General features: G+C 39.6%; 1 protein-coding gene across 1 annotated transcript in view; it reads right to left on the minus strand.

Moving 5' to 3' along the window:
• The window catches only part of GALNTL6 (polypeptide N-acetylgalactosaminyltransferase like 6), a 2,628,190-nt gene that overhangs the window by 2,103,376 nt on the left and 496,937 nt on the right, over positions 1 to 27,877 (minus strand). The window contains exon 2 of the mRNA XM_075347205.1: positions 12,118 to 12,226. Coding sequence (XP_075203320.1) covers positions 12,118 to 12,226 — 109 coding nt within the window. The remainder of the gene's footprint in view (positions 1 to 12,117; positions 12,227 to 27,877) is intronic.

Consider the following 27,877-nt stretch of genomic DNA (forward strand, 5'->3'; position numbering starts at 1 on the left):
GGTTTTGCAGCAGAATTTCTGCAGCTTTTCTGCAGCAAAAAGTAGAATGTCACTTCTTTTCCACAGGTACCTGCAGTTTTTGCAATAGATAATGGTAAAAAACTGCAGAAACCAACCTGCAGAAAAACCGCGGCAAAACAATGGCAAACCGCGGCAAATTGCGGGTGTGTTTTTACCTCGGTTTTTGCCGCAGGTGTGGTATTCTGCCAGAGGGTGCAGATTTTTCTTACGAAAAAATGAATTTCCAGTGCGCACAGGGCCTTAGAATGCAGCTTATGTTTGACTAAACCACTGTTCTTTTAATTCACCACAGTGGCATCGATTGCTGCACTTGGCTTTTTAAGGCAACCCCAAAGAGCATGAATGGAGCTGCATTCAAGCATCAAACCTGCTGCTCCATTTTCAAATTGTGATAGAACTGCCTTGATAAGGAAAAAAAGTTCTTCTAATTCTTCTAATTCTTCTAATAATGTGCGATTTCCAATGGTCAAATTCCACTGATCAATAGGTTATTATCTACCTAACCTGTGAATCAGTGATAACATGTTTTCACAAAAGAATCCCTTTAATGCAAAGTACCATCATTGAACATCCCAGTTATGGTGTGAGCACAGTAGATGTGCAGGAGTTACCTGTATTTTACAGTCTACGCTCCACCATAACTTATATAACAGCTAATAGGTATTTGCGTTTAGCTGTAGGGTGGGGTCCTAGAGACAAGTCCTCCCATGGTCCCCAGACACCCCAGTCTAACCCTGACTATCATCATCTATGAGTACATTCTGATACCAACAGAACCATATGAACTGAAGAAAAGCAATGATTTAGAAGCAACTTACATCAAGAATGAAGACAAATCCCAAGCATAATGAACTGCAAAGTTTAAAAACTTTCCATGCTGTAAAAAATTATATTTTTAAAATAAACATAGGTAGTTGTGGTTATTTACATTTGTTTCAGAAATATATATATATATATATATATATATATATATATATATATATATATATATATATATATTAAACATCATCTCCATTTTCCACCATCAGCTAGTAATAAAATTGAATGCTGCCTTTATTCAGGTAGTTACATGTAGTTGCATTGCAATAATAAATCAATTGGTCACATATATCAACTTCACAAATAACTAGCATTTTTTTTCATTCTCTATAGCTTGCACTGAAGAAAATTAATTAAGACAGCATCTGTCATTAGAACATATGAAATTATTTAGTGAATTTTTTTCACTGATGGGAAATGTGGTCCCCTAACAAACAGAAAACAAAACAAAGGGGATTTGTGTTCATGCTGCGTAGATTTTCGTCTCAACTAATTTCCCGGTGGAATACAATCTGCATCATGTAAAAACTCCCTTGTTTTTCTAGCTCAGTGAGTAATCTTAACTCAAAGGACAATAAAGTACAAAAAAACAAAATCTTCATGGTGAATTACATAGAAAAACATGAAATTCCATGTGTTAACTACTAATTAAGATATATATATATATATATATATATATATATATATATATATACACACATATATATACGAGGGACGATCCAAAAGTAATGATAATCGGTTATTTCTATTGCACACAGAAATTAAAATAAAATGTTTTCTTCTCTCTTAGGTACCCAATAGTCCAGGAAAAAAGAATCACTTAGGCCTAAAACACACTTCCGCAAAAAAAAGTCCGTGTGACACGGTCCGTTTTTCGGGTATGTGTTCCGTTTTTGTGGGGCGTTTCTCCGGTACATATGGCATCCGTATGATGGCGTATGCGAGCCATGTGCACGTGTAAAATGTCCGTGTTTGTGTGTAAAATGCCCGTGTATGTGTACGTGGAATGTCCGTGTGGAATGTCCGTATGTGTGTTGCATGTTGCATGTTTGTATGTCGTTGATACATGTTGGCTGACAGCAGACAGAGTTGCGCGATGAGAATGAACTCGGGTGAACTTCACCCGACTTCATTGTCATGCCGCGGCTCTGTCTGTGTGCCGCGTACTGATTAGCGGTCACCTGTGAAGGATTCACCAGTGACCGCTAATCCCCCGAGTGACTGAAGTGAGCAGCCCTCTCTCATACTTACCGCTCCCCGATCACCAGCGCGGCGAGGAACAGCTGTGCAGAGAATATGCGGCAACAATTACTTTGAATATGCTGGCCGCTCATTAATCAATCTCGTATTCCCTGCTTTCCCCACCCACAGACGCCTGTGATTGGTTGCAGTCAGCCCCCCACGCTGAGTGACAGCTGTCTCACTGCACCCAATCACAGCAGCCGGTGGGCGTGTCTATACTGTGCAGTAAAATAAATAAATAAATAATTAAAAAACGGCGTGCGGTCCCCCCCAATTTTAATACCAGCCAGATAAAGCCATACGGCTGAAGGCTGGTATTCTCAGGATGGGGAGCCCCACGTTATGGGGAGCCCCCCAGCCTAACAATATCAGTCAGCAGCTGCCCAGAATTGCCGCATACATTATATGCGACAGTTCTGGGACTGTACCCGGCTCTTCCTGATTTGTCCTGGTGCGTTGGCAAATCGGGGTAATAAGGAGTTATTTGAAGCCCATAGCTGCCAATAAGTCCTAGATTAATCATGTCAGGCGTCTCCCCGAGATACCTTCCATGATTAATCTGTAAGTTACAGTAAATAAACACACATACCCTAACAATCCTTTATTAGAAAAAAAAACACTAACAAATTGCCCTGTTTACCAATTTAATAAGCCCCAAAAAGCCCTCCATGTCCGGCATACTCCAGGATGGTCCAGCATCGCTTCCAGCTGTGCTGCATGAAGGTGACCGGAGCTGCAGAAGACACATCCGCTCCTGTCACCTCCACACAGCTAATGAAGGGAATAGCGCGATCAGCTGAGCTGTCACTGAGGTTACTCGCGGCCAACGCTGAATACAGCATGGCAAACTGCGGGCTGGAGTGCTGTTTCACCAAGATAATGCGCCGGCTCACAAAGCTGCAGTTGCTATGGCAACAATTCAAGAAGCGGGCTTTGAACTGGTGGAACATCCCCCCTATTCGCCAGATCTAGCCCACTTTGACTTCTTTCTCTTTCCTCGCCTCAAGGAACACCTCCGGGGCAAAAAACTATGAGACTATGTAGAAAAATATTTTTTTTTTAATATATTCATAGCGTTTATTATTGATTATCGTAACTTTTGGATTGCCCCTCGTGTGTATATGTATGTATATATATATATATATATATATATACTGCTCAAAACATAAAGGGTACACTTAAACAACAAAATTGTATTTTAGTGTTCCCTTTCTTTTTTTGATCAGTATATATAGATATACACACACAGAGGGAGAGAGAAAAAAAAAAGCAACTAAGAAAGAGTAGATAAATGAAACATTATTGTCGTTGTTATTGCTCATTTTGTAATGGCCTCATTTTGCTTTAGGATACAGAATTTCCGATCGAAGAACTGGAGGTAATAAAACTGATGTGACTTTAATTAGCAGTGACAACTCTAATCCTAACAAAACAGATAGAAAGCTTGCCTTTGGTGAAATGGTAGATAGCAGATTACAAGAGCCCTGTCCTGGGAATTAGATTTAACCTCAGATATCAATGACAGTGTATGTATTGAATTGGGGTCTTGGGAAATGGGCCAATGTTTAAAAAAGGAAATAAATAAACAACTAAACATTTATATAGATTACTGGTCAAGAGAAGATTTTCATGTGAACAATGAGGACTATTAACCAGTCCTGCATTTACATGTTTCTAAGTTTTAACAAAAGAAAACAAATCCCAACAGAAATGTGCTTACATTTAAAGGGATTATTCAATAATAATTTATTTTTTACTTATGGGCCTAAGAACTTAAAGGTAGGTAGTTGCTAACTACGTGCTGCCCTTCACTGCCGATACAGAGCAGTCACAGGCCACTCCTGCCGGTATTTCTGGAGCTCATGTCAAGTTGACAGAGCAGCTGCTTCACATCCATTCTACTCTGTTGATGGAACATTATTGCCGATGTAATGCTAACTGACAGCCAGCTCATGCTGCTTAATTGCGGGGAGCCAGCTGTCAATCAGCATGACATCAGAAGTCATGCCCCTTTGATAGAGCAGCCCAGAATAGCAAGAGCTGATATGTTGATGAGAAGTTAAATGAAGCAAAATCATCATCAAAATGTTCCCTGATCACTGTGAAATGGCATGGAGCAAAAAAGGTAGTTATTTAGCCACTACCTGCCTGCTAGTTCTTGGCCCCATGAGAAAAAAATAAAGTATTCCAGGATAAAACATTTAAACATAGAATATTTTCAACTTTGTAGAAGTATGCTGTTAGTAACATTTTAAAGAAGAAATATCTTTCTACAGTTATGTTTATACATTGAATTTTGTAATTTCATATTCTTCTAAAGGGATCTAAATACACAAGTCTGCAGTCAATCTGTGTGACTGCAGATTTGTTACTCCTTACAAGCTACACAATACATGCTGTGGGGATTATATAGTGTCAGAGTCGGGAGCAGTGGTCACATGACCGAAAGTATGCAATATGCATACTACTAGCAAGAATCCGACTGTTTCCAGCGTTCCGCAATGCACTTGCATTGAGTGCTTTGGAAACAGTCTAGTTAGATTCTAGCCAGTCATATACATATTGCATACCTGAAATCACATGACTGTAGTTTCCAGCTCTCACACTGGATGATGCTCAAACTGCATTGCATGTGGTTTGAGGATTCACAAGTCTACAGTTACTTTATGTGACTGCAAATTTTTGGATTTTGACCAGGTGTCCGCTTTAACATTTTGATGCAGCTGTCCTAGGTTTACTAAATGTGTATCATAAATATGCTATACATTTTAAGTTTGCACTACTTCAAATCTGTACAAGTATTATCCCATTCCTTTTGTCTTTCAATGGGACAAATCATTGGCTTTTCCTTGTGGAGCCTTTAGGGAGGAAGCAGCACAATAATTATTTCTACAATAAATTTTTCCATGGAGAATCAAATATCTGCCCAGAAAATGTCAGATACATGTACTGTACAGTAAACAGGATTGTACAAGCAGAAACCCAGTTCACATGAAATTCAGGGGTATATATTTAGATTTCACAAAAGTTTCGACACAACAACAAAACACGCCTGAAATCTGACACTTATGAAAATACCATAAGGACTTAAGGCCACTTTACACACAGAGATACATTTTTGGCAGATCTGTGGTTGCAGTGAAATCATGGACATATTGTTCCATTTGTACACAGCCACAAACCTGGCACTGATTGTCCACAATTTCACTGCAACCACAGATCTGCCACAGATTTATCTCTGTGTGTAAAGTGGCCTTTAGAACTGATTTGATGTCTGTTTTCTGTCTGAACCTTTGGACAAAAATGGTTTTAGTTATGTATAATTTAAATGATAACATGTTTATCAAACAAATATATTATGTTAAAGAACTTTGCCAAAAAATTTGATGCATGGGGTAAAAATTACATTTTTTTTATTGAAGCTTTTCATCAGATCTGATAAAAGGAAGGTACAAGAGGTAAAAATATTTCAGGTCTCAGAGCTTCATCAACGTTTGAATTTCAACAGCAGATGAATGAAGTTCTATCAGATGCTCTTATCTAAATGTATAAAGCTTGATTATTTTCTCAAATTACTGTATTACTGAATTTAAAGATGTATTTTTTTCTCAAATTTTTTTGGGGTAAAACGGGTGTACATTTTATAAGCCGAATGTAGATTTTTGGGAGGGCACGGGGGCTGCTGACTCCACTGACCCGCCGCTGCAGATGCCACTGACCCGCCACCGCTGTCACCATGGACCCGCCATGGCTGCCAGTATAACCTCTGCCTCCTATAACCCCGCTTCACCACCACTGCTGCCCCCCTTCGGTAAGACAACACCAGAGTATAAGACGGAACCCATTTTTATTTATTTACCTTTTTTTATCTCTAAATTTGGGGTGCGTCTTATAATCCGATGCGTCTTATAAAACGAAAAATACGGTAATTTCACTGACTTAAATAGTACCATTAATTCTGCAGCACTTTACAGAGGTCACCAATAATTAGGACTCACAATCTAAATTCCCTATCAGTTTGTTTTTTTGAAAATTATTGAATTCTATCAATTTTAACATGGCAAATGTAAAAAATACAAAGTATGAAAATGTAAAAAATGAATAAAAAAGTATAGAACCGGTTCCAAAGTTAATTCCCTTTTTACTAATGGATACTTGCTATACTAGTTTATTATAGATGACCTTGTAGATTTTGTGCAGTACATATATGTGATTTTCCTCAGGAAGGAGAGGGTTCTCTCTGAAACACGTAGAAATAAATCACTATTGTCCTACTCCTGGATGGTTCTCTAGCTACAGCAGTACTGCAATTATACCCATTCTACTTCTCCTGGTGTTTGCTGTTATATTCAATGGGCTGCTGCAGCCGTCACTTTGGTCTTTTCCAGTTGGTTGTGACTCACACAACCTGCCAAGGGGAGCATATCCACTTGTTTTTAATCATCTTTCCTCAGATAAAACCCTAGATTGTTCTTTTTTTCCTGCAGCTTACTGCATCAAAGTACAGAATTTAAATTTCTAAAAGACTTCTCTTTTCCTCAGGACTTCAAATATATTGTATGTATGTTCTTGGATGTGATTCATGAGTGTGATTTAATATTTTTGGGATCAGATGCATGATGACAGATTAAATGTCTGATCACACTGGGATTCACAAATGTTCTCTGGATATTGGAACAATGCTAAGGCCGGAGTCACATTTGCGAGAGACTCATGCAAGTCTCGCATTGCATCAGCCGGCACGGCCATACACTCTCCAGACAAGCGCGGGTCAGCAGCATGTATTTTTATGCAGCTGAGATGCTCGTGTCTGGAGAGTATGTGGCTGTGGCAGGTGATACAATACGAGTCACTCACAAGTGTGACTCCGGCCTTATGTTTAATCTGTCAAATAGCATTTTTCAAATTTTAACATTTATATTTTCCTAATGCTTGTATATTTGTTCATGTTGCTTTAGTACATTGAAAAATATGATGCTTATGCAACATTCCATATTTATCGGGCCCACGCCTTATTATGGACAAAGTTTCAAAACTATGGAAAGAGTCACAGATTAAGATTATTTTTTGTGCAAAGTATTGTTCCCCAAATGTTTAGAGAAATATCAGATGAGTTTGGAAATTATATTTTTTGAAAAAATATATACAAAGAGTATTCTTTAATGTATACAATAAGATAAAAGTAGTTTCAATTCATTAATTTATTTTAGATGTTCCTGAATATTGAGATGAAAAAAAGAGATTATGTATTATAGTGTTCAGAATACATTTTATTGTTAAGTGCTTAAACAAAAAAGAAGAATGCTTAATTACACTTCTTAGAAATTGATGCATCTCATATAAAGGGATTAAATATAAGTAAACAACAGTGAAGTCTCTATCCTAAAAACAAAGCTTGGAGAGTGAAATGTAAAACATAGTGTTGAGTGAGTAGTTAACTATTCATACTCGCTATTCTGTTAGCGATTACTGTCTGCCTCTTGCATATTTGTAACGAGTAGCGGGCGCAATGTAAGTCAATGGGAAAGACTCACTAAGAAAAATTAAGATGGCGTAAGATAACCCAAAATTTATGATAGAAATAGCAGGGCAAGTAGTGAGTAGTGAATAGTAAGGCTTTCAGGTTACTCTCTACTTAGCGAGTATTTCCCATTGACTTACATTGTGCCCACTACTCATATCGAATATGCAAGTAGTGGACAGTACTCGCTAACAGCATAGCTAATACGAATAGTTAACTATTCGCTCAACACTAGTAAAACATCATTATATCCAACTGAAGACTGGTCCTGGAAAAACTATAACATAAATTATACTGTTATTCTTAGCAACAAATGGTGCCTATTAAGAAAATCAAACAAATGTTCCTGCAGTTTTATTTATATAATAAATTATTTCAAACAATCATGAAAATGTTATATCTATTTTATAAATGATTTATAGAAAATAGTTAATGTGTAGTTCCATATAATGGACTGCACTCCTGTTAAGATTTAAAAGGATGAGCAAATCTGCTGAAATTCGAGTTTGGCAGAAACAATCAAATTCAGCTGGTACATTCTATTCAAAAGTACACCGATTGCTATGAAAACACATTTATTATTCTCTTAGATCGTTTCATAACCCAAAATATAATAAAAGGAGAGCCATAAGGGGTTAAAAATAAGGTCATTTTATACTCATCTTATCCCTTTCTTGTTCTGATAATGCTGATCCTAAAGGCCACGTCTCACTAAGCGACACTGCTAGCGACATCGCTGCTGAGTTACGTTTTTTGTGACGCAACAGTGATCTTGCTAGCAATGTTGCTGTGTGTGACATCCAGCAACGACCTGGCCCCTGCTGTGAGGTCGCCAGTTGTTGCTGAATGTCCTGGACCATTTTCTTCAAAGGCGATGTCCTGCTGGGCAGGACGCATCGCTATGTTTGACACTGTGTGACAGGGTTCCAATGACAGCAGAGATCGTTATACAGGTCGCTACTGCAACCTGTATCGTTACTGAGTCGTTGGTAAGGTCTGACTTTGTGACATCTCACCAGCGAGCTCCCAGCAACTTACCTGCGATCCTTATCAGGTCGCATCATTTTCGGGATCGCTGGTAAGTCACTAAATGTGACGATGGCTTAAGTTTCACTGACTAAGCCATTTGCATATCATTCCCATTTATGATGTGTATTGTACCCAGGACAAGGATAGTAGGCCTCCCAGATGCTGAGAGGTTGGAAAAGTTGGGTTTGTTTAGCTTAGAAAAAAGTAATCTCAGAGGAGATATCATTTATATGTATATACACTTGTGGTCAGTACAAAGGACTGGAACATGACATATTCCTTCAAAAGACAATACTAAGGACCAGGGGAGCATACACTGTGAGTGGAAGAAAGGTGTTAAAGCAGTCAAATTATGAAATGCCTTACCACAAGATCCACAAGATGGATGATACTATAACATTTTTATAAAATTGCTGAATTATTTCATCAGCAAAAATGGCATTGTGGGTTATAGATAATTTTATGACTAAATATTTTTAATGGTGGAAAAAAGTTGAACTTTATGGACTTAGGTCTTTCTTCAACCTATATTACTATGTAACTATGTAAATCCTCACAATCCATAAAATAGAATTTGGGGGATCTGATTTTTGTTTATGAAATTTGTAGTGAATTCAATACCAACAGCATATCGGTCTAAGGGTACACTCACATTAGCGTATAGCATCTGATGCAAGAGCTAATGACACTCGGATCAAACTCTGCTGCGAGCATAACCAAAGTGTCATGTTACTGTGGTCTGAATCTCCCACATGCGAGAATCGGAGCACAGGTATTTAGGAGACAGAGAGATTAATTTCTGTTTGTCTCTGCATATATCGCATTGCAGTTTTGTTTCATCCAAGTGAATGTCTGGTGTTTCAAATGTACCAATAGACTTGTATGGGTGTGCATGATTTGATATATGCTGCCAAATGCAGTTACTGCGATTTTTTTTCTCATACTGATTTTGTATGAGAAAAAAAGAATCAAAGATTTAACCTGCATCATTGATTAACATTGGTTAGAATGCAATACATGATTTTCTTCCATTGCACTTCTTATTATTATACCCCAGTGTGAGCGTACTCTAATAAAGTGGACTTTTGTCAAAACTAAAAAAATCTCAATATAATAATTTTTTTTAATGCCTACCACAACACAACTATTGCTGCATTTGCAGATTCAAAGGCTTCAACCAATCCCAATCCCAATAGAGCACAGTTTCTAAGGGGTACTTTGCATGCTGCGACATCGCTAGCCGATGCTAGCGATGCTGAGCGTGATAGTACCCGCCCCCGTCGCACATGCGATATCTTGTGATAGCTGCCGTAGCGAACATTATCGCTACGGCAGCTTCACACACACTTACCTGCCCTGCGACGTCGCTCTGGCCGGCGACCCACCTCCTTCCTAAGGGGGCGGGTCGTGCGGCGTCATAGCGACGTCACACGGCAGGCGGCCAATAGAAGCGGAGGATTGGAGATGAGCGGGAGGTAAACATCCCGCCCACCTCCTTCCTTCCGCACAGCTGGTGGATGCAGGTAGGAGATGTTCCTCGCTCCTGCGGCTTCACACACAGCGATGTGTGCTGCCGCAGGAACGAGGAACAACATCTTATTGACATTATGGAAATGACCGATGCTACACAAATCGCCGATTTACGACGCTTTTGCGATCGTTTATCGGCGCATCTAGGCTTTACACGTTGCGACATCGTTACTAGCGCCGGATGTGTGTCACTTTCGATTCGACCCCGACGATATCGCAGTAGCGATGTCGCAACGTTCAAAGTACCCCTAAGATTAACTTTCTATGTCCGAATTTGAATTCCAAAATATCTACTCATTTCTATTATTAGTCGATGACTCCGACCTAAGTAAACTGTTAGTAGCTATAGGTATGCAGAACATCGTAGTTAATAAGGAATCTGTTGGTGCTCTCCAAATCTTAATAGCTGGAAAGGACATAGTGTCTTCCACTATCTCATGAGTGAAAGTCAAGCCAATATTATTGTTAAAATATTACTTAACATCTTTAAAACTAATTTGAGATCCTAACTGGGATCTATGTTAAACTATAATTAAAGTGAGTTTTAATTATCAGATTTTTCAATGTTCTATTTTTTTATTTGTTTGAAAACATTGAACTATAGGTCATAAGTATGTTTAAAATATTCTGCAATAGTTTGACCTTGAATAAAAGGGTATGACAACTAGGGAAAAGGGCATTTTCTACAATACCATGTATAAGAAAAATGTGCAAGTATCTTTACAAAGTAAGCAAACTAAAATAGTGTAATATTAAAGGGGTGGTTCACCCATATTTTTTATTGTCTAGCTCGATATTATATTGAGAAACAATGTTTCTCTCAAATACCTTGTGCTGGCAATAGTGCCTGTGAGAGGTGCTATTGCAGACCGCTGTTCCCCGTCCAGTGACGTCTCCGTCAAATGCGGCACACGTCACATCCTTGCAGCCGGCTGTGTTCTACCTCACATTGAGCTGTCAGCGTTGTTTCACCGCTATCACAGCCCATCTGCTCCCTGCTCCCCCCTCCCTCTCCCTCCTCCCCCCTCCTTCTCCCTCCTCCCTCCTAGCAGAACGCTGCAAGCAAGAGACGTGACGCGCTGTGATGGAGGAGGGAGGAGGGAGGAGGGAGCAGATGGGCTCAGAATGCAGCCGGCTGCATGGATGTGACGTGTGCAGCACTTGACGGAGACGTCACTGGAGCGGGAACAGCGGTCTGCAATAGCGCCTCTCACAGGCACTATTGCCAACATAAGGTATTTGAGAGAAACATTGTTTCTCAATATAATATCGATCTGGACAATAAAAAATATGGGTGAACCACCCTTTTAAGTTCCATTTACACTGCAAGATTGTCATGAACTAAAGATCAATAAATAATGCACTCTAAACAGGCTGTTGATAATCCAAAGAACATCAAAATCACTGATTTGTCAGATGAAATGATCTTTTGGCTCTACAAAAAAAGCAGAAGAACATCGCTATCAGCAGCACATCGTCTACTGTAAACCCATGTTGATGAGAATAACGTCAACCTATGCAAAGTGAATGATTTATTACAGACAACTGCAAGAACAATTAACCATTCAAGAACTTTGCTAAATTTCGTGACTATTTCGTAACTAAGTTTAAACTGTCTAAAAATCAGACAGTTTAATAAAAATTTGTGACCCACCTTATTAATTGTGAATCTCTGTTCCTAAAATATATTATGCTTCACATTTGTTTTTTAATGCTTCAGAAAATAAGAAAACAAGAGTCCAACATACATTAGATCATTGATAAAGAACATTTACTTTTAATATTAAAAAACTAGGAAACAAAAGTTATTTTAAATACTTTGTGTACATAATGAAGGAAAAAATTGGGTATAAAAGAATGTAGGCAGCTATATGTCTGCTTTATACTAATATCTTGTAGGCACTCAGGGATTAAACTCAATAGATCATCCATGTTCAAATGTAATACTTTCCTACCTGAACGTAAAGCATCCTTCTGAATAGTGTCGTAGTCATGCCAGTCCTTCCTTCTGAGGCCATCTGTCCATGTGTAGAGTTGAGCATCACTAACTCCAAGAGCATATGCCTGCATGGGAAAGAAATATATTAATATACATGATGAAATGTAATATAACAGAATCTGTAGTTCAACAAAGATTAGTAAAATTAAGTAACTCGACTGTATATACTGTATGTTACATGCACATGGTTAACTTTGTAAAGGAAAAAACCTTTAAACCAGCAAAAGACTTTATTGCAAGAACTGGGTCCATTCAATAGTGGCAAACAGAGTTATCATTTCACTTTTGATGCAGATAGATGAATTTTCCAGCTTTAGGCCTCATTTCTCCATCCATTTACTTGTTCTAGTCATGATTTTCATGTATACGTGTACCCAATATAGTCTATAAAGCTGTTCACGTGCCTGTGCAAACATTACTAAAAGATGTTTGATTTTTCTGATATCATGGATAAAAAGAGTTAATACAACTCTATGTACTCATTTTAACATGTATAGCACAGATGCAGTCCATGAGCCATCTGTGCTCTCTGTGTTTAACATTGCAAAGGATAGGAAGAAGTGTTGTAATTTATTTCTACATTTATCCACCCAAGAAAAATCCTCTGAGACAATGATAAAAAAGGACACACGCTCCTTACACTGGTGACACAGTGATCCAAAATACTGATGACACCGATACAATTTTATTACGTACATGTTTAAACAAGGCCTGAATGAATGGGTAGATTAACATAAAACTATCCAAATTTAGTCATCCCATTGAGGTGAATTGCATACAAATGAACTAATATTTATTTCAAGCCTTTTCCTTAAATGCCCAGTCATATACAATGCATTTGCCTAAAGAGTAGATGATCAGCATTAGAAACCTAAATCAAGGATTTTGAACATTATGACTGACATCATGCTCAATTCACATAGTTGAGGCAAGCTCTGTGGATACACTCTTCCTTCTGCCCTCAAAGAAGCAAGTAAAACTAAGCAGATTGTTAAAGTGTTATTAGTGAATTTAATGAAATGTGTTAGATCTTTCTGTAATTTCATCTTTTATTTGGTAACTGTTTGCGTTTGCATGTTATGTCATGTATAATTTCGATATTGCTTGATTGAAACTTTAGACTTTTTTACTGTCGAACCCTTTGTTGAAAAGGAATGTACAGTGGTGGGACTTATTTCCCATAATCCATAATTGTAAGTACCATATTTTTCATTTTATAAGACACACCGGATTATAAGACGTACCCCAAATTTAGAGATAAAAAAGGTAAAAAAAATAAAAATGGGGTCCGTCTTATACTCCGGTGTTGTCTTACCGAAGGGGGGCAGCAGTGGTGGTGAAGCGGGTCACAGGATGCAGAGGTTGTGCTGGCAGCTGTGGTTCGTGACAGCAGCAGCGGCAGCGGTCAGTGGCGGCAGCAGCAGTGGCAGTGGTTAGTGGTGGCAGCAGCAGAGGCAGCTGTCAGTGCCTCCATGGTGTCAGTGGCGGCAGCAGCAGCGGCGGCGATCAGTGGCAGGTCTGTGGTATCAGTGGCGGGTCAGTAGTAGAGCAGGCCGGTGCGGTGAGTGTCTCAGTCTGTCCATGGTCCCGGTTCAAATGATGGTGCCTAAAGCAGCACATGCACAGATAGAGCTCTCATCCAAGGGCACCATCTGCGCATGCGCTGACTCACGGAGCGGTGCGTGCACAGACAGAGCTCTCATCCAAGGGCTCCATCTGCACACGCGCTAACTCCCGGCACCATCATTTGAACCGGAACCACGGACACACTGGGACACTCACCGCACAGCCGCCTGCACAGAGTGGCAGCCAGCAGGCCGCCCGCCCACCCGCACAGAGAGGCAGTTGATCGCCGGGACAGAGAGGCAGCTGGCCACTCGCCCGCACACACCAACAGGTACTCTGCCGGCTGCCCACCAGCACGCACCGACAGGCACCTGGCTGTCTGCACAGAGTGGCAGCCAGCAGGCCGCCCACCCACTCGCATAGAGAGGCAGCCGGCCTCCAGGACAGAGAGGGAGCCAGCCGCCCGCACGCAGCCACAGGCACCCGGCCACCCAAACGCACCCGGTCACCACACAAACAGCCCCTTTAGTAAGCGATATTCGGATTTTAAGATGCACCCCAAATTTTTGGGAGGAACAGTGCGTCTTATAATCCGAAAAATACGGTAGTTCTTTATGTATCTTGGATGCATGAACTGTGTTGTGTTGTGATTTATACTGGTTGAAATATCAATTGCATATCAAGCAAGACACATTAAAGATAATAAATGACCAACAGAAGCCTCCACCAGATCATCATTAGATACCTTATATGTTTATGTGTCTGTTGATATCTTTAGTATTTTTATCTCGGTCAAGTAAACTGTATTTATTCAAGTGTTACTCAAGTATAAACTTTTCATTCTCACAATCCTTGGGTTATTAGTAAAACAAACATTAACACTAAAATCTAACACAGTTGTGAGATAGCAACTGGCTATGTAGTGAATGGCCAATATGTATCACAAAGGCGGAAGTCCTATGTGATTTAAACCTGGAATGTTTACTCTGGGACTTGTAGTTTTACAAGGGTTGTTAATGTTTGCTGGGCCAGGTTTAATAGTCAGACTTGTGGGTGGGAATGGCTATTCACATACCTCCACCTATGGAGCGTCTTAACTGATATAATGAGACTATGTGAGCACATGAAATCCCAGTGTTTGAGAGATGAAGTTTTCCTGGAAGACACTGGAGGGGATAGTGTGCCCTGTGTGTTTGGAAGCTGGGAGACTTTCCGGAAAACACTGGAGGGGAAAGTGCAGCCAGGATAGAGAGCTAGCTTCCAGAGCTGAGGACTGACAGGACTCAGGGTGTGGAAATGCCAAAGCTCCTGAAAGGTAACCTCAATGAAGATGGGGTTGTGTACTGACTGAAGTCAATGAGTGTTGGTTGCAATACCTTCACTGGGATACTTCAGCTGGATTGTATGCAAAGCCTTGCAGGTGTATGTGCGGAAAATAATATCTGTATGTTATTTTCATTACTGTAAACCTGAATAAAGGCTCATGTTTTGATTCTAGAAGACAGTTTATGTGTGCTAAATAAGCTGGCTGGACTATTGAATATAAACTGTTCCTGTGTGCATGCCTCAATCTAGCAGCCAAGCGAGTGTCCCACATTACATTCAGTGAGCACAGCCTCACATTGTGCTGCATTAAAATGTTTGACTTTGGTCAACTGTGAAGACAGAAACATATAGACCAATTTTCTTTTTATGAAAAAACAATATGGGCTATTTGCATCTAGTAAACCAGCAAAGCTATTCCAATGAATAATAACCTTTTATACTGCATCTCTAAAATTCAAACGGTGTACATAAAGATGAATTTAAAGCTCTAATTCCCAATCTGTAGTAATCACTATACATAAAAAAAATTATCAGATTCAATTGTTAGAGGAAAGAATGCCAAATTACTTAAATTACTTACAAGCAAGTAATTATAAGTAACTGAATAATTACAAACATATATTCCTAATAGGTATCTTCTGTATGTGGAAAATCTGTAGTTTGTCCTATTAAAGTAATTCATTTGCTCTATGAGTGGTAATCACAACTTTCTAGTGGGACTGCGCAAGGTCTTATTAGCATCTATTACCAGTCAGTGTTACAGTATATACCTCAGTTTTGTAGAAACATTCCAATGTAATTAGAATTAGGACTTTTCTACACTAGAATAAAGGGCTATATTTTATTCTAAAGGCAAAATTATAATTGACTGAACAAATGGATTTACCATATAATAGTTCACATGAGACAGGAGGGAATTTATTCAAGTGGATTTGAATTCTTATCAAATTTTACAAAAATCTGCATTCTGGATAAAACATATTTTTTGTTTTTCATTCTGCCCCTGCTGGCGCCATCTTGCTAAACAGTAAAGGGCTGTCAAAGCTTAAAGAGAAAAACAGGCTTCACTGTTTGCCTCTCTGGATAACCCCCACTACTCTCTACTTGCTGACTACTTCAAGCTTCCAATGCATCACTACTCTACATAGGTACTTACTTTAGGCCAGGGGCAAGGAGGTCCCAGAGTTTACTGCACGTTCTCTATGGGCCTACGTGCAGCAGGAAGTTCCAGCCTAGTGTTATTACTTTAGCCCTGAGCTGTGACGTGAGGGAAGCATGGAAGACAGGACAGTGGGCAGGAAGCAGCTGAGGCAACCAAAGAGATGAGTATATATATATATATATATATATATATATATATATTTCTAACTTTTGCTGCCACTTATTTTTCTTGCTACCCCTACCTGTTAGTTTTCTTTGTTATGCACTCATTATACATCCCACAGAAACCTAGAGCCTATCTCAGAACAAACTTTCCTGACCCAACCGGTTGGGTTGCTGTTGGGTTGCTGACAATGGTTCCTAGCTGTGCACTACTTTGTGGCCTCTGCGCAGGCTCAAACAACCTTAACCTTAAGACTAGGCCATGACAAATTGGACCCATCGAGTGTACCTCATTAGTACCTAAGAACGGGGAAAAAAGAAAAGAGCACTTAAACCATGAATCAGGAAGGAGTTTAGAGATAGAATGTATCCCTGAAGTAGAAAATAAGAAAGCCCGAAAAAAAAAAAGTGAAAAAGCGAAGTAGTTCTGCTAGAAAGAATTGCCTCCTACATCCTAACTTATAGAAAGCAGAAACGAATAGGACAGATAGAAGAAACAGCAGAGAAAATTAACCTAGCTCATCCAGGCTAGCAAAAATCCAAAGGCAGTATGGTTGTAACTCCAAGAAGAATTCACAAAGAATATCACAAGCAGGAAAGATCAGCAGGAGGAAGGTTTTGAAAGCCACACCAAAAAAGTGATAAGACAGACCCAATTAACAAGTGAAAACACCTGTTGTCCAAAAGGAATTAAACAAGGAGAACAGAAAATAAGAAACCGGAAAGAAACAGAATCTCTGGTCAGATGTTTACACTGTGCAGTAGACATGGTTTTTTTATTACCTAGAGTGAAAAGAAGGCCACATATTCTGGCTACGGGCTACAGAAAACTCTGTTGTGAACATCGTCTGTGTGGGTGCTGTTCTTAAGCTCCCTCTGGTGGCCAGGAATGGTAGTGGAGTTGAATCTGAGCCTGTGACTCATACAGGTGTCGGTGTTAATTGGGAATTGGAGAAGTCCTATTGCATACAAATCTGGTCTATATAGGAGAGCACTTTTTGCCCGCCTGGCACCGGTTATAAGTGTATATTCCTTGGTCTCTGTTTCTGGCCTGGAGCTTTGTCCTTCCCTGTATCCCTGAGCAAGATGTCTGCCGATAACTTTTCAGTTTTTGCCTGGCTGCCTGGTTTACACCTTAGGGTGTTGTTTTTCCTTGTTTTGCTTTTTGTTTGTTTTCTTGCAGGTGAAGATTTGTTTCAAATGTTTTGTGAGCATGGGAGTTCCCCCTGTGCTAGCTCTCCTGCAGGAAAAGGGATTGTATCCCTGTCTGATTTGATCATTTGCTCTTCTGTATTTTTGTGATTTTTTTAGTATTTTGTTCTTCCATTATTTACAGGAGTACCTGATATAGTGGGGGGGAGTTATTATGACCTCCAAAGCCATTTTTACCATCATCAAGAGTTTGTCATTTTTCTATAGGGATTTTGTACTGACCACAGTCAGTTCCTTTCCTTTTCTCTGTATCAAGTTAGTTGGGCCTCGCCTTTGCTAATTTTATTTTTCCTATTTGAGTATTGTGTTTTCCTATATCACCGTAATCTTTGTATGTGGGGGCTACCTACTCCCTACTCTTTTTGGGACTATTCTGAGGCAAGATAGATTTCCTCATTTCATTCTGTGAGACGCAGCTAGTTTCTCAGGCTGTGACGTGGCATTTAGGTTTTTAGGAATGCTCCATGGCTACTTCTAGTGTGGTCTGGTAGTCATGGGATTGCGGTCAGCCGAGTTCCAACTACTGCTGTGTGTTGGTGTTTTTTCACCAATGGGAGTTTTTTTGTAATCTTCTACGGTTACCGGATCATAACAGGACTCTGCACATCTGTAGTTACCTCCAGAAGCCTGATCTCAGCTGGAATCAACTGCCTACAGTGAACACCAGGTCAAAGATGCAACATGACAGAGGAATGAAAAATGCAAAAGAGGGAAGGGGTAATTGTGGGCATCCAAAGAGGTAAGCAGTAAGATGAATAAGCACTGACAAGGAAAAGGGTAGCAAGGTTTTGAATTTTTGACTGCAAATCTCCGTATCTCTACATCCACTATAGCTTTGACTATAAGACTACCTCAATTTCTTAAACAATCTTGTTGGCTATCTGATACATATATTTGACTTTCAACTATTTAGCATACGTTTGTTATGAAGATTCTTTTCATGTCACTACATTGTTACTGTTTTGAGCCTACTGTTTTAAAAAAAGTTTTCCTGTATGCTACAAATTACAACCTGTTCTCACATTCCCTAATAGCTCAGTGTTAGGTTAATTATCATATAAAAGGTCATTGGTTTGACTCAAGGAAAAGCCATGAAGAAGTGGTCTCTCGGCTAAGATAATTGCCAAACTTGATAATGTGAGTGCTATGACAGTTGAATGAATATGAAATGAAGAGCATTCATACAATAAAAAGCCAACAGGTGGACATCCAGATAAAAATATTGAAATTAACATAATGGCTCATCACAAGGTCTATCACTTCTAGTACGACAAACAGTGAAGGTGTTTTATATGCTTTGTAATACTGATATCACAGACATCTATGGAAGCACTGAGCAATGCATGTTACATAAGAATGGAATAATCCCCAGAAGAAAGGTGAAAAAACCTTGACTTCAGAATTATCATACGAAACGTCGGTTCAAGTTGCACAAAAGTTTTTCAAGTGTACGACATTGATGTTTGCACGGTTGCATCTGTCTCCATACAAAATATTGCTGTTGTTGACACATGGGAGGTCACAATTCTTTAAATTATTGATATGGGTATGACTGTGTATTCTCTGACAATGGCACAATTTTATTGGAGACCTAATGTCGGCATTGCAGCGATATTTAAAATAGGAGCCAGGTCTCAAACGGATCAATGACCTGTCATTCAAGAACAGAAGGCAGACGGAGGGACCAGAGTGCCAAGATAAGACCTTGCCCGCAGTCCCACCCTGATGCATGAAGATATCATTACAAGAGAATTTCAAACAATGATTACAGAAAGTCCCAAAATGAATTTCTTCAGCACAGGTATTATTTTAATCAGTATTAAAAAACCAATAGGGCTATGTCTGCACTTTACCTAGGAAAATCCTCCTGAAAGTTCTCTTTAAGCCTTTTACCCCACAGCATGGTTTTCACTTTCATAGCTGGGCCATTTTATTTCATTTGTGACCAGTGTCAGTTTGACAGGTTATAACTCTGGAATGCTTCATTGGATCCCAGTGATTATGAGATTTTTTTCATAACTAATTGGACTCTATGATAGTTGTAAATTTGAGATAATTTTTTTTTCATTTATTTGTGAAAATATTGGAAATTTAGTAAACATATTTGACATCAAGTTTAGTTTAAATGGTTAGGGGTCCATGTCACATTGGCTTAGCCTCTGATGTGCCAGAACAGAAGAAATGCCACACATGTGACCCCATTTTACAAACTGCACTCCTCGATTATTTCATTCAGGGGTGCAGTGAGCATATTGACATTACAGGTGTGTCACAAAATGTTAAACTATTGGGCAATAAAGAATAAATAATTGCATTTTTACCACTAAAATATTGTTTTAACTCCAGATTTCCAATTTTCCTATAAGGAATAGGTAGAAAAGGCCCTAAAATGTGTTGCACAATTTCTCCTGAATGTGGCAATACCCTACATGTGACTGTACAGTATTGTTTGTCTGCTCTGCAGGGCACAGAAGGGATGGAGAGTCAATTGATTTTTGGAGCATAGATTTTCCTAGAATAGTTTGTGAAGTCAATTTAAAAAGTGCCAGAACAGAATAAATCCCCTTAAGTGGCCACATTTTTTTAAATTACACCCCTCTGGGAATTCATTTATGGATGTTTTGACAATTTAGTCTCTTGAAAACATTCATGGTATCAAGCACAGTGAATGTTACAGAAATAAAAATTACAAATTAGCTTTTGTCTTGCCCAGTATATTGTAGTGCCTGTTCTATACGTGCAGCTCACTTTTCTGGAGACCTGCACCCCATAAATTAAGCTGACTGTCCTCCATACATTAAAGTCACACATGTGGATGCTAAATATGGTTTAGGCACATTGTGGGAGTGGGCATTTGGATTTAATGAGAGCAGATTTTTCTGGGTTTCTTTTTTTTGGGGGAGCCATATCGTTATTTCAGAGTTTTTGTGCTACAAGTAACATGGAAGCCTCCTATATTTCTATTAACAGATGATGTACCAGAGTGGGGACTTGTATTTTTGTGGGTTGAGTTAAATGGTATTTGGTGATTTGGGTGCAGAACAGAATGAAACAGGTCACATAAATCTCGTGCTCTATGCTGAGTACTTACATCAATGTTTCCAGCTACATCTCAAAAATACGCGATTCAGGTGAAATCTACGATGTATCCATGCACTATAATGAGACAGCAGAGTTACTATAGACTTCTGTTCATAAGTGTCCATCTTTTCAAAGGTGAAAAAATTGTTGATTACCGCACTTTTTGTGCACGCCTAAAAAGACGCATAAAAAGATGGACAATGCCGGATCACAAGACAGACGTGAGGTCAAACGCGACTCCATCTGCATCATTACAATGACTTTTCAGTGGGGAATTTTGTCGGAATCACATTTTTTAGAGATTTTTACGTAATTACTGCTGCAAGAGCTCAGCGTAGAATGCCGGATAAATATGAGCCACACTGTACTGCAATCCTTGGGAGGCAAAAAATAAGTCAACAGCAGATGAAAAATTAGCTATACGTATTCAAGTTTTAAGCGGTTTACCTTGTGGTAGAAGTGAATAGGAGGCTTTATTCCACAGGTCACTATGATTACAGTGATATCAGGTTTATATTGTGTTTTCTAGGTTACATTTTTTTAACAAAATAACATTTTTTTGCATCACCAAATTATGAAGTCAATAGTTTTTTTCAGTAATTTTTTTTCAATAGTCAGACTGAGTAGGCTACCCAGTTAGCGTCACTGAGCAGCCGAGGACTGGTCACACACACAAGTCTGCTACTGACACCTGCAGACTGGTCATGTGCATAGGGGGCATGTCAGACCATGTGGACCATGACCCTAAGCATGCCAAAACACAGCTGTACCGAGATACGAATAACTGGTACCGGCGCCTAGCCCTAAAACATATACACATTGGTAGGACAATGGTTAACCCTCACCGTACCAAGGTACAGGTATGCACAGATACGAATACCTTGCACCGACGCCTAATCCTGAAGTAGTCACTGTCCTTTTCCATACACACACCTGCCACAAGCACTGCAGGGAAATGGTGCTGGAACCCAATCACTCTAACAGCCAGGATAACAGCCTTAGCTTTCAGCATGTAGTATGACATTCTCGCGCCGATGGGCAGAGCTGCAGACCTTTTATAGCCGCCTCCCTTGCCCAGGCCAATTGGCATGTGATAATGGCGTCGGCTGCAGCTATACAGAGGCTGCCACGTCATTGCTGATGTCATGATGACCAATCAGCGGCTGCCAAGTCATCGCTGATGTCACTGAAGAGCAATCAGTGGCCACCTTGTCATTGATGATATCACGCACATGCTCAGTATGATTGCATGAGCACTTAGGCTGAGGATGGTACAAAGCTCTAGCCACCTGATGCCTCAAGCGACGGCCAGGTGGCACTGTGGAGCTAACCGACCCCCAATGTGGGAGTGAATGACGGGACTGGACTGGTTTGAGGCACAGCAGAACTCTGACCCATAACATTTTTAGTGGTCTAATCACTGATATGATCCACTCCTATGCTTGATCACTGCAGTGTATTATATGTCAGTGCTGCACTCACAGCACTGACACTTCGCCTCACACACCATGCATCTGGAATGGTTTGTGGGGCTTTCAAAAACTGAGTAACCCTAGGGTCTTCATTGTAACAACCCAGGTTTACCATGGCAGTGATTGTGTTGCTGTGATAGCATTAAAGGGACCTGATCGCTTGGGAGAGGCGTGTGATTTTCTCTCTTCCTCCTCAATGTTGTGATCACTATTGATCACAGAATTTAGGTGGTTAAATTGCTCGAAGCAGTGCTGGCACCACTCCTCTTAGTGATAGCTGTGTTTCGGCTACAAGATGAGCCACACACCCGATGGCGATCACGGTGGTTCAGACACTGTATGGATATACTGGTATGTCCTTGGTCGTTTAGGCGCAGACAGCTAGGACATACAGTTCATCCAATGTTGGTTAACATTAGAACATGCCCCATGTACATCTTGAACACCCCATCTATTTCCCCTTCAATCATGAACTAATGATTTACCAGTTATGTTTAATGTACCCTTCCCCTTTGAAACAGATGTTTCAGAATGCTAGGGACACACCTGTCAGATACCTGACACAAAAGTTAAAATTCTGTATTCCTTGGCTGAGATGGCAATATTGGGATGGTTCATTTTAGTTCCTGGCAAATTTTTAGCAGGAACTAAAAAGTAACAATACCTATTGAGATGGTTCACTGGCAAATTTATAACAGCTACCAAAAAGTAGCAATACTTATTGAAATGGTTCACTAGCAAATTTTTGCAGGCACTAAAAAGTAGCAATGCCTATTGAAATGGTTCACTGGCAAATTTTTAGCATGCACTCACAAGTAGCAATCCCTATTTATTTCATGAAATGACGATTTGTGGCACACACCTTCCCCTACAATGCATGTCCCTATTCTATATTATCGCTCTCCTATCTTTCTAAACTACCCATTATTTAACCCCTAGGTAAGTGAGGTCTCTAACAGCAGCAACAGCACCTTCCCTAAGTTTGCATTTTATATGCGGAGGGACATGTGAATAAGGCAGCCAATGACACAGGCCCTTGTGTCTGAGCCTTGTTGATGTCTTCTGTGCCATGTTTAGCTGCAGGAACATCAACAAATAAAGTTAAGAAAAAAAAGTCTGCCACTCATCTGGCCTCTTCCCACCCTTTCCCTAAACACATCTCCGCGTTCATCATACAGCACCACAATCCTATCCAAAAGTATCAAATGTTATTAGAAAAGCATTTTGGAAAACAAACATAGCCGATCATTACTGGATTTTTATAAAAATGCTTGAGTAATGAGTACATGACCTCAAATCATATAAGGAAATGCTTGTACTGAATTTGACACTGGCGAACGTGAACTGAACAAGTTCACTCATATGTAATACACAGCATACACTTATAACTATAACTTTTATTTATCAATAAAGCAATACTTCAGCTGCACTTAAAAAATTACACTGGTTCAAAGCTTTCTAGTATTTGACCAAAATACACCACTAGAATTTAATCTTATCTTTAAGTTTTATTTTCCCATTTTACCTGACAAATCTTAATATTTTTTCACAGGATTGACATTTATTGGACTTACACGTCCAGGAACATCTTAGGGTAGCCCTCAACAAACTGCTTAGGTTCTGTATTGCATGCAGAGACTCACTGTTTGAGTCCTACATTAACCGGAAGATCTGTGGGATGCCTGACTGATAAACTATATCCCACATTCTGAGGATATATTTCCTCAAGAGAAGATTTAACATCTGGCCCAATTATAAAAATGCATAAAGTGCAAGAAATGAGCCAACAACATAGTGAAGGTTTGCTTGATTATTTTGCTGAATTTTGCTAAAAATCAAATTAAAGTATTAGCATGCATCATGTAGCTAGCTGCCTCACACATTGTGCTCGTTGCAGATGGAGTCTTTTAATGGTGATTGCAGATTTACACCTGTCTCAAGTTAAGTCCATAGCAAATCATCCACAGTCTACTGATCTTAAAAATGTTACTCAACTGAAAACAGCTCTGGCATTCAGCAGAATTAACACTTTAAAGGTTTTACATTTAAGGAATCAATCCTATTTCATTTTTTACTTAGCAATAATAATATTAAACTATAGAAATAAACAAACATTTCCCACAGAAAAAAATCAAACAATAGATATGCATTGTCAATCAGTCAACCTTAAAACACCTAATGCCACTCCTGAAGAACTATGAAAAATGTTACAATTTAAGACAAACTCTAAATAAAGTATAATTAACTTTCATTTACAATGGATGCTTACTACATCATTCTCATTCCCTAGCAGATTTTGTGAAGACATGTGCACTCTTTAAAAGAAATGATCGAACCCGAACTGTAAAGTTTTGGGGTTTGTACCAAACATGGACAGTTCAATTGTTCTTCTTGCTAACCACTTGCTCAGGTATGCATGGTGCTTGGCCCAGTGAGCTATACTTGCTGTTTCTAAATAGGTTTCACAGGGGTAAAAACAACTATTTTAGATGCTGTGTGTAATAATAAAAAAAACCCTGCCCTCACTTCCCCGGAAATACTCCGTTCATGGCTGGCTGATGTGGATGGAGAGCAGAACCCCAATCATTGACTTCCATGGGGGTTTGGGCTCTGAGGTCAAGTTCAGGTCAAGTCCGGTCCCAAGGCGAACTTTATCTAAAGTCCAGCTGACCCAAACAAACCGGAACTTCCATGTTTGTGCTCATCTCTGCTACTTAATGTATTTTCATATTTTTATAGGGCTTATTCGTAGCCTATGGGTTGCATGGATGCGTTTGAGTATCCATAGACTTACAGTGAAATCCTTCCTAAAGATTAACCCTATATAGACTAGATTTGTGCATAATGCCTTTTTAATTTTTCTATCTTATATGCATATTAGTGATTATCAAATCTGCTTAAATTAGAATTTGGTATTTTGTTTGAATCTGGCAAAGAAAATTGATTTACATCAATTGGGAGCTGAGTGGAGAAGCTGAGGGCTAGTGAGAAGTGAATATTATACTTTTAACATTTTTCACATTTGACTTTAGAGAATAATAAATGTAGAGTGAAAAAAGGTTAAAAAAGAACACTTTTCATTTCTCCCCAGCACTCATCTTATTCGCACCACTCCTCGGTTTGTGGTTCTGGTTCGTTTTTTTTTGACAGGCCGCAAATCTTTGTCACGCCATATCTCTTCAGTGCTTTCAGTGCCTACTAGTTCTTGCATTAACATGAAGTTGTGGTCCTTCAAGACCTAAAGGGGGCTTTACACGCTACGACATCGCTAATGCGAACTCGTTGGGGTCACGGAATTGGTGATGCACATCCGGCCGCATTAGCGATGCCGTTTCGTGTGACACCGATGAGCAATTTTGCATCGTTGCAAAAATGTGCAAAATCGCTCATTGGTGACATGGGGGTCCATTCTTAAAAATCGTTACTGCAGCAGTAACGAGGTTGTTCCTTGTTCCTGCGGCAGCACACATCGCTCCGTGTGACACCGCAGGAACGAGGAAGCTCTCCTTACCTGCCTCCCGGCCGCTATGCGGAAGGAAGGAGGTGGGCGGGATGTTACGTCCCGCTCAGCTCCACCCCTCCGCTGGTATTGGGCAACTGCTCAGTGACGTCGCTGTGATGCCGCACGGACCGCCCCCTTAAAAAGGAGGCGGTTTGCCGGTCACAGCGACGTCGCCGGGCAGGTAAGTATGTGTGACGGGTCTGGGCGATGTTGTGCGGCACAGGCAGCGATTTGCCCGTGTCGCGCAACAGATGGGGGCGGGTACCCACACTAGCGATATCGGGACCGATATCGCAGTGTGTAAAGCCCGCTTAACACATAAAGGCACATCCAATCCCGAGAGCAAATAAACATATGTGAAAAAAACAAATGTATTAACCCAATACTCACCTTTCCAGTTACACAGCTCCATTTCAGTCTGGTTATCCTTTTCTTCAGGCATCTTTCAGAGCACTGTATTTTTGGCACCTATTTTACCAAGCAACCTATGACTTTATAAAGTCACTAATCACACAATGCCATAACCTTGTTGTCAAGTCAATGTATGAGATGCCAGGTGCCAAAGGACATCTACAATGGCCAAGTGAAAATGTGATCAGTGAATGGACCAAAGACGAAAGATGAAGGCAAGGAATTTTTTTCTTAACTCCTTCTTGCTCCTCTTCAGCGCAGCAAAATGATGGCCAACTCACTGCAATTTTGCTTGATTCACATGAAAAAGGATTTGCTCATCTTTAATGCATATTGATCCTATTTATGAAAGAGCTGCTTTCTTAGAAGACCATTTTTATGTGATCATCTCATAGAAGTTTCCCTTTAAATTGTATTACTATACAGATAGTTTTTTTTCTCTCTCACAAGTCCATGGTTGCAAGACCAGAGTCCTGTGATCCTCTCACCTACAACACCATTCCAAGGATGTTCATCATAATGGGAACCGGAAAAGCCAGCAAGTAGTAGAAGTTTCACAATGCTCTGGTCCGGCATTTACTGAATACTGTTGTGGTTGAGGAATGTGAGTCATGTGAATCTCTTTGCTCAACCTTATTCTGGAATAATTGCAAATAAAATCATATTAAAACTGATGATAAAAGGATAAAAATCAATTTTTACTATAAAGCTGATGTTTTTACATATAATATTGCATTATTTTTTTTTTTAAAAGATGTTAGTGATACATTTTGAGGTATGTATGCATAAAGTTTTCAATATTTTGTATGTTATGCAGTTTTACTTGTCCAGGGATTCTGCACAATAATAGGATCTAAAGAGGATATTGAATTATCTCTGTTTTAGCACTCCCGGCCTTTGAATCTAAGGGTAAGTTCACTGTAGTGTGATATTGGTTACATGTCATTCAAAGCAAAAGCAATCAATGCTGGATTTAGGTACTTTATTAGAAATAGGTAAGGTGTTTTGCAGAAATATGAAAGGGATTGTACATCACCAACTTATCCTAGTAGCCAGGGTTAGGAGAGCTTGATTTTCTACTTTCCCTACATCATAGGAATTGTTCTCCCAAAAGATATATGAATTATATTTCTTTAAAAAGTCATAATTGTGTAACCTTGCCAAATGCGGGTTGTTTTCTGACGGTTGGTCATAAACAGTTAACCCTATAGTGACAGAATCGCAGTAGCAGATAATTCTCCATTCTTTGTGCTATGATTCCAACTGTGTAATTACAGATAAAACCTAAAGTCTTGAGAAGGAGATGGCTTTATATTTTAGTCTTACACAATGAAACTCATTCACTTATTTTTATATGAAAACACTTATAGTCATTTCTATTCAGTCAAAAAAATTAATACCATGACGATGTCAATGTGTATACAAAGCACTGGACCAATGTAATAATGCATTAATGGCAATAAGTGGATTAGAATGAATAGGAAGCAAAGAAGCATTACTTCAATAATATTAGATTTGGATTTTATATAGTATATAACTAAGTATCTTTCTGGAAAGTAACATGCAAGAGCAGAAAAAAGTTCTATGGTGAGTATATTATACAACTGGTAAGGAGGTAAGTCATGATTAGATAAGTAGCTTAAAGGGAAGCTGTAAAGGTGGTGTCACACATAGCGACGACGACAACGACGTCGCTGCTAAGTCACCATTTTGTGTGACGTAGCAGTGACGTCCCATCCCTCTCGCTGTGTGTGACATCCAGCAACGACCTGGCCCCTGCTGTGTGGTCGCCGATCGTTGCTGAATGTCCTGCTTCATTTTTT

The sequence above is a fragment of the Anomaloglossus baeobatrachus genome, chromosome 1 (assembly GCF_048569485.1).
Source record: "Anomaloglossus baeobatrachus isolate aAnoBae1 chromosome 1, aAnoBae1.hap1, whole genome shotgun sequence".
Classification (NCBI taxonomy): domain Eukaryota; kingdom Metazoa; phylum Chordata; class Amphibia; order Anura; family Aromobatidae; genus Anomaloglossus; species Anomaloglossus baeobatrachus.